This window comes from Microtus ochrogaster, chromosome 1 (genome assembly GCF_000317375.1).
Source record: "Microtus ochrogaster isolate Prairie Vole_2 chromosome 1, MicOch1.0, whole genome shotgun sequence".
NCBI lineage: Eukaryota > Metazoa > Chordata > Mammalia > Rodentia > Cricetidae > Microtus > Microtus ochrogaster.
Window position 1 is genome coordinate 37,595,627 of NC_022009.1, and position 8,349 is coordinate 37,603,975.

The 8,349-nt window shown below is 39.3% G+C and overlaps 1 protein-coding gene across 2 annotated transcripts in view; it reads right to left on the bottom strand.

Moving 5' to 3' along the window:
* The window catches only part of Trip11 (thyroid hormone receptor interactor 11), a 76,744-nt gene that overhangs the window by 20,966 nt on the left and 47,429 nt on the right, over nucleotides 1-8,349 (bottom strand). For both annotated transcript variants that reach the window (XM_013346023.2, XM_026780743.1), the window contains one exon: nucleotides 6,886-6,985. In XM_013346023.2, the coding sequence (XP_013201477.1) occupies nucleotides 6,886-6,985 (100 nt within the window). The remainder of the gene's footprint in view (nucleotides 1-6,885; nucleotides 6,986-8,349) is intronic.

The window sequence follows — 8,349 nt, forward strand, 5'->3', positions numbered from 1 at the left end:
GTGTGTGTGTGTGTGTGTGTGTGTGTGTGTGTGTGTGTGTGTGTGTATGGCAGGTGGGAGGTATGCATACATGTGTGTGAAGGTCAGAAGCAACTGTTGGATGTCTTCTTGAAATTACTTAACACCTCATTTTTTACAGTGTCCCAGTGAACCCCAAATTCACTGACTCAGCTATACTGGCTGGCCAACAGAAGTCCTTCTGCCAGAACTGAGGTCTGACTCAGAGGTCCTTTTGCCAGGACCTCCCCAGCACTGACATTACAGGTGAGCCAGCATGCCTGGCTTTTATGTGGGTGTGGTGATTGAACTCAGGTCCTCATGCTCACAGGATAAGCACTTTATCAACTGAGCTTTCTCTCTATCCCCCAAGCACATAATAACATTTTTGTTTGTTTTTTGAGATAGGGTTTCTCTGTGTAACAGTTCTGGCTGTCCTGGAACCAGCTCTAGTATACCAGCCTGGCCTTGAACTCACAGAGATCCTCCTGCCTCTGCCTACAGAGTGCTGGGATTAAAGGCATGCGCCACCATCGCCTGGCTATATAATATTTTTAATGCCAGCAAAACAAATATGCTTTCCCTCTCTATTAGTTCCCCTCAACCTTTTATTATTGATTCAAATAACATAGTTTCCATATAGAAAGTTTTAAAAGCATCCTTATAGAGTATATGCTTTATAAAAGAGAAAAGACATATCCCAAGAAAACTGAAATTCATCACTGAAAAGGAAAGCTGTAATGCTTCTCCAGTTAGTGAATGCTACTACTGCGTCAAACTCCAAGAACAGAAGGTTTGCTAGACCTCAGCACCAACCTCATTTCCTACTGCAAATCACCATGGATGGTGTCCCCCAAGGAGGGACTTGCCCTGCCCCACAGGGGTTTTGTTCTTACTAAATGCCTTTATTTTCATTGCTACTTTATAAAGCTTAGTATTTTTCTAAAAGGAAAGACTATTTACATGCAGAAAAGTTACAGATAATACTAGGAAAGGGCAGAGCCCAAAACCATGAAAACAGAGCAGTAGGCAGCAACAATATTAACACCTACAAAAACCAAGCAGTGCAAGGTAAACAGCATACTTGAACCTACTACACAGGGCCTTTACAAAGCTCTAGAAAGCAAGCCAGGACCTATTATATGAAAATCCAGATTTCACCATCCCTTGCAAGGCCTAACATCTTCAGCACTCAGCTCACGAGCCTGTGCAGAAACAATGGGGTTGAGCTGAGACTCCACCCCCCATGTAAGAAACATTTCAATTCACCAGTTTGTACCAGACCTGTCCAATCTGTGGCCAGGAGTAGCTATAAATGCAGCCTAACATAAAACTGTTACCTAACTTAAAACACGAGAAGATTATTTGGGGGGGGTGGTTGGAGGGAAGGTAAACCAACCATACTGTTCTCCCCAGTGTGATTACGATGTCATACTGTAAAGTCACCAGGTTGGACCCATTTGTGTTCTTTTCCCTTGCTGTTTTGGTATTAACAGTTGACGACCTGCTTGTGATTCATGACTAAGTTTCATCTTCCTACACAGTGATCACTTCCACTCCACCTTCCCAGTCCTGCATACCAACCAACCCACCACACCACACCACCACACCACACAATCAAATGCATGCCACCTTTCAACATTTTCAGAGTATGCCACCTCATTTCATGTGAATCCCCCCCCCCGTCTAGAAAGATTTTCCCTAGCTACCAATCTACTTAGCCTGTACATATCCATCACTTAAGAAAAGTCAAGTCACTCTTAACTTTGCTTACCTTCCCATACCACTATTACCAAGTAGAATAGATAACTCTTTCAAAAAAATTTTAAATTTTTTTTATTATTTCTGAATAATTTTGTTCCATGTGCTTTATTTTACAATGTGGAATCCTCTAGATCCACTTCCCCTTCTCTACCCACCCAACTTTGTATGTTTTTTCCCCATTTTAATTGAAAAAAAATTTTACACTCTATCTGTGCCGCTGTATTTATAACCCACCCAGTGCATGTATTTTTGGATGTGTGTCTTTCATTTGATCACAGTTACTCACTGCTACAGGGACTGCACTAGTAAAGAAAACCTATGACTCTTCTCCACAGGCGCTATCAGTTGCCAATAGCTCCACAGCCAGGGGTGGACTCACCTCGCACTCCCTGCTGGGATTCTGTCTGACTTGACAGCTGTGAGTAGACATGGGCCCCCTGCTCTGTTCCTGTAGTTGTCCACCACTTCTGATTCTTCCAAACAATTCCCTGCACGTACTTGAACACATGTCCTCTTCCACTTCCTGCCTGTCACCCTCCTGAAGGAGACCTTTGTCATCTGCTTATCCCAAGGCCTTTTTAGTGCTTGGTACTCAGAACATAAACAATGACTACTTGATATAACAATGAACGAATGACTGGTGTTTTCTAGGAAAGATGAAGAAAATAAATTACATACTGAACAACTCAGCCATTACTCAAAAAAAGGAGAAAAAGTACATAAAATATTCTCATCAGTATATAATTTCTCCTTTCTGCTTATAGAAATTAGTTTTCAATTACAACTTCTAAAACATTGTTCAGTTAGATATTAGTATCAAATATAAACACATTTAAAATGTAACTAGAAATACAAAACAGCTTATTTACCTAATACACTTTTTCCCTTAATTTAAATGATGGCATTGTCTAGCATACCCAGATGTTTATACTATTACAAATAACTTTTAACCATTTACGGCAACCCAGAAAATTGCATTTGGTGCTTCTTATATGTTTCCTCTAAAACCGTCACTTCTGCCAAAAACATCTATTAAGAACTCTCTCACAAGATTTGGGTAACAAAGCGTCTGGGAATGTATTTGGCTTATGTTCAACAGGACATTATATGTTTTCTTGTATAAATCATGTCCTGGAAAATGGAATGTCTTTATTTAAAATAATAACTCAGGCATACTCAACATTGTAAAGGTAGTTCCTTGTGAAACATTTTAAGCTCCTTTTGTACCCGTGGCTTTAAAACATGTTTTTATGCCTCATCTAGCACAGTGACTGTTACTGCTCATTTTATAGGTATTTCTAGACTTTCTAAAATATTCTGAGGAAAAATTTCCATTTCAACTCATACAGATATTTTAAAAAGTAGTCACTATTTTTAAAAAATTAGTTACAAAAAGCCTTTAAGGTACAAGTATAGGACTTGGGATACAGCTGACTTTCCCAGCATGCGCAAGACCTTGGGTTCCATCCCCAGCACAGAAAACAGTGAAGATGCCAGGCAGTGGTGGCACACACCTTTAATCCCAGCACTCAGGAGGCAGAGGAAGGCAGATCTCGATAAATTCAAGGCCAACCTGGTCCACAAAGCAAGTTCCAGGACAACCAGGACTGTTACAGAGAAACCCTGTCTTGAAAAAAACCAAAAACCAAAATAAAGCACTGAAAACATAGGGATAAACTGGCCAGGAAGAGCAAAAGATGTTCCTCGTGCTAGGATTAAATTTTTACTGCCTACGAAAACTTACTTTTCTTTGCATACCACAAAACTCAATGATTTTTAGTATTAATTACCAAATCAAAAATTATCATACTTTTCATTTCAATTTCATTTTCATTTAAGAAGAAGTTTGAGAGCAATTAAGGAAATGGAGAAAGAGCAACGTTAAGAGCGATTAAGGAAATGGAGAAAGGAAAACACGCACCTACGTACATGACAATATATGCATCTTTTAATGTCTCAGTTGTACTAGGTTTACACAGATGCTATTTTCTCATCAATAACAAGTCCACAGGAATCCCCAACTCTGATGAACTAAGGATAAAGATACCATCCCACTCAGTTCATAGGCAGGTGGTGCACTGACTAAAAAGAGCAGGGCAGCATGGGAAAGGAGTTTTTGCAACTGTGTTAAAGAGTGTTCCAGGTGAAATGCTGAAAGACTAATCTCCAAAAGGAAGGACAACAGTAACCCCTCTACCAGTCAACACTGCCTATTAAAACAGAGCATCTACAGGATGCTAGGGTTTCTCGTGTTGGGGGAATGAGTTAGCTTAACTAGTTCCTATGGTTTAAATAGTTTTCACACTTGCTAGGTAAAAACCTACTAGTGGCTAAATACTTTCTTCAAGTCTCTATCCCTTAACAAGAGAACTAAATACACCACTTAAGGCCACTGTTGTGCACAACTGTCTTAAATTACTACCTTATGATATTCATCACGTGCCATTTCCTTTGCTCCTTGAAAGGGGCCTGTCTAGTGTTCTACACAGCAGCCAACATGAAGTCAAGCAGCTGGTCTTTATTAGGTGCTTACTGACCAGTAAAGCTCCAGGCATCTGTCTTTATGTTTCTCATAAAGGGCCCATAAATGCCTTCAGTTCATAAGCATGGTTGCACGTACCTGACATTAACAATCACATACTCTCAGAGGGACTGACGTCATCCAGGCTGTACTGCTTTAATACTGGGGTCATATGTAACCACACTTTTCTTATGTTTGGACAGACTGAATCATATCTTGGTAGTAGTGATATAATCAACCATTCTGAATAAAACACCACTTTTTAAAGTAAATTTCCTAATATTGTCTAAATGTTGAAACAGCAGATCAACTAATCGTTAGTCTACAGAGGCTTAGAAATAAAACAATACTTTGCCTTTACAATTCAAGTCTGTGTATTTTCTTGCAACAAAAACCAATTTGTCTTTTTCAAAATTGTTTCTCCTGGCAAAAACTTTCGTTGTCTGGCCAACTTTTGTGTTAAAAATAAAATACAGTATTACAACATCAATCAACATGTAAAGTACTTAATGACTTATAAAAATATACAGGGATGCTTTTTGAAATAAGTAAGCCAATAAAGAATTTATGTATATTATCAAATCAAAAATACAGCATTGAGAAAATAAAATTGCATTTGTGTTTAGAGATATAAACGTGGCACTAAGCACTTAGGTAGTGTGAGAAAAACGCTATTAGGAGAAGCTGTAAAAGGCAAGGATGATTTGAAGACATAACAACCATCTCAGTGCTCCCCTTCCTGTCTGTGCCACACTAGCTCCCTCAGCCTTTTCAAATAGCAGGTGTACAAGCTGAAGTAAGCAGAACCTTCTCTCTAAGACTTACTCCCTAGAATGAGCCCAAAGTTCCTACTTACTAATAGTGAATATTAATTATACATTATATATTAGACACAAAGAAGAACCCAGGCGACCTGCACTGCCAGCTATAGTGAAGAAAAACGGAATTATTTCTACTCCTAGAAGTTTAACTAGGGGCCTGGGCAAACACCAAATGCAGTTAAGTCACAGACTCTCACATCTGACCATGGCCTACTGGAAATGACTCAGGTGACTTCTAAAAGGGGATGTGGCCGTAGACATCAGGGCACACAGCATCAGGCTGTCAGAGCTCAGTGACGTAGTACAGAACTCACCTTTTTTCCTTCCACTGATCTAGCTCAGCTCTAAGACATGGCACCATGGTTAACCCTTTGCTGCTCAGTGTTCTTTTTGGTTCACCATGTCTTCCAACTAATGTAGTTGCACTGGCTTTCCATCTAACTAGGCGGTGTTCCCAATACACAGTTCTCATTAAAGAAGCCATTTCAACAGTGAGAGTTCAGTATGAAGGGTGCCACGGAGAACAAAAGACAAGTCGGACATTTTATAAACACAGGAATACAGAACATTGAAAGATCAAAGCTTTGGTACAAATAAAGAGATCTGCGAGGAGAGCTCAGTTTCTGTGTCTATAAAAGCAGACTGATGCTGCACACTTACAGATGAGTGAAGAAATGACTAAGCACTCTAGTCTACGCTAGGTCAACTATTACAGATACTCACTAGGTACTGGTTCCTTGCTGCCTATTTTCCAATCTCAAATTCAGAGCTCCTATGCTGATTCATTGTCATTCTGAAACAAAACCTCAGAATGAAGTCTCAGAGTGAAGTTATCCCAGTGATGCCAACTCCCTTGCACCTATTACTATTTTGCTGTGTCCACTTGGGATCCCCTGGTCTAGGCCAGGTTATTTAGGTTATACCTATGGGCCAGTGGCTCCTGTGGGCTTATGTGCTAAGTATCCATGCCACTGTTCCTGTTTTAGTAGCATCTTTGTTCCATCTACTTCTACGTGTGTTTTCTAACTTCTATTTTGTGACACATGGTATCTATTTCTTAACTACTGTGAGAACAGAGACATCTACAGCCAATGTATGCCTAGGCTCCATTACAACTTCCCAATCACTTCAAATCATTACCAATTAAACATAGCCCCAGAGGAACTTCAAGTCCCTGGCTACTCCTAAATGAGAGAGTAAATTTAATGATATGCTACCACTGTTGGCTGTTAGGCTCAGCACAGCACTGTGAACTACCCTACCACGTGAGGTTCAAAGATAATCCTAAGTACAGGAGATCAGCTTAGAGAACTGACAGAACTATGAGACACTTTACGAGCACCAAACCCAAACACGCAGAGTGCCTGGTGTAAAGCCCATCCACAACGAAATCTAGTACATTACACTCAGCCATTCATGTCACAAACAGTGACCCAGTATTTTTACTTGAGAATATGCCCCCTCTAACAGATCAGATGGCTTTGGGTGTAGCATGAACTATCAGAAGAAGACAAAACCATGAAAATTGCATCTGTCAAATCAGTCTCCTTGATCAACAGAACAACAACCAAAATACAGTCATAGCTTGATACCCAGGAGAACTAACAGGGCTATCCTAATGACTGGTTTCACTATATTTAGACTCAAACAGAAGCAATTGTACATGGGAATGGGAAGTGGAAGTCACATATCACTAGCCTTACTCAACTGTGCCAATGAATGGCAGAAGACCACATTTGATTTAACATAAGCACTCTTGAAGAGAACAAAAAAAAGACCTACTTTGCTTTTTAAGTTCTTCAATCTGTTCCTCTTTTAGATCTAACTGTTCTGTCAGTCTTGAGGCCGAATCCAAAGCAGTATTTGCTTCATCCAAACGTTCCTGGGAGTAAGGGGGAAGGAGGTTATTAAAACGTAGTATGCAAGCTACAGGGTTTTAAAACACTTCAGCATTGTCAACAGCTCGGCCAGTGATGACACTGAACCTCTGTGACCAAGGCAGCTCTGTAAACCTACCGACCTCATACTCTTTTACAATGCATCACTGCCCTTTTAGAGAAACTAAGGAAAACTGCTACCAAAAAATAACATAACAAAAAAAACCTTAAAGTAAAAGTAACAAGATAAAAAAAATTAAAAAGATATAAAAAGTCAAGTGGTGGCTTATGCTTTTAATCCCAGCACTCAGGAGGCAGAGGTAGGTGGATCTCTGTGAGTTACAAGCACTAGTTCAAGGACAGCTAATACTGTTACTCAGAAAAACCCTGTCTCGAAACCAAAAAAAAAAAAAAAAAAAAGTCAAGAAATACAATAATAAATGTTTTATTCTTTTAAATCTTTGTAAGCTAACATATATAATGGGATGTTTCATTATAACTATCATTGCACATCTTTGTTCTGTTTCTACAACAGTTGGATCTACTCTTATATGAAAACTGCATGGCATACTGTTTGTGTATTTCTCCTGTACTGTCTCGCTATCAGTTTGTGTGAGCATCTTGGACAGTTAGACAGGAATCCTTTGCTCTCTGAGCCATGAAAATGAGGTCAATCATTGGTCTACTGACTAGCCTTTAACTCCTTTTTAGTGATATACAAAGAGGTTTTCCTTTACTCTTATAGTTTCTTGAGTTTAATCTTAAGATCCTCCTAACTTCTAGACTGTACACACAGTCTAGAATTTTTTGTAAGAGTTTGTTCTCTGTATTTAACTTTTTAATATAGCATTTCTCAATGAATATATTTTCACAATTCCTAGCCTACTAAATGTCAGAAGAGCCACCCAGTTTCTACACCATCAAAAGCAAGCATTCTCATATCCAGATTGTGGTAGCATAGGCTTGTACTCTAGATGCAGGAGTGTTCTGCCACCCTGACCACAGCAAGATCCTGTCTCAAAACAAAACAAAAATTACTCTCAGAAGCCAAGGCTCCTACCAGGTAAGGATTCTTGTTTTGATATAACTAGAATTTATTTCTATATATGGTGTAAGATGCAACACAACTTAATTTTGTCTGTATGGACAGTTTGCCAATATCACTCATTTTTAATTTTTATGTTTGAGAAAGAGCTTTAAGATATAGCCCTACTGATGTGGGAGTGTCATATATCAATCTGTTGATTTCATTGGTTAAGCAATAAAGAAACTGCTTGGCTGGCCCTCATAGGTTAAAACATAGGTGGGAGGAGTAAACAGAACAGAATGCTGGGAGGAAGAGGAAGTGAGCTCAGACTTGACAGCTCTG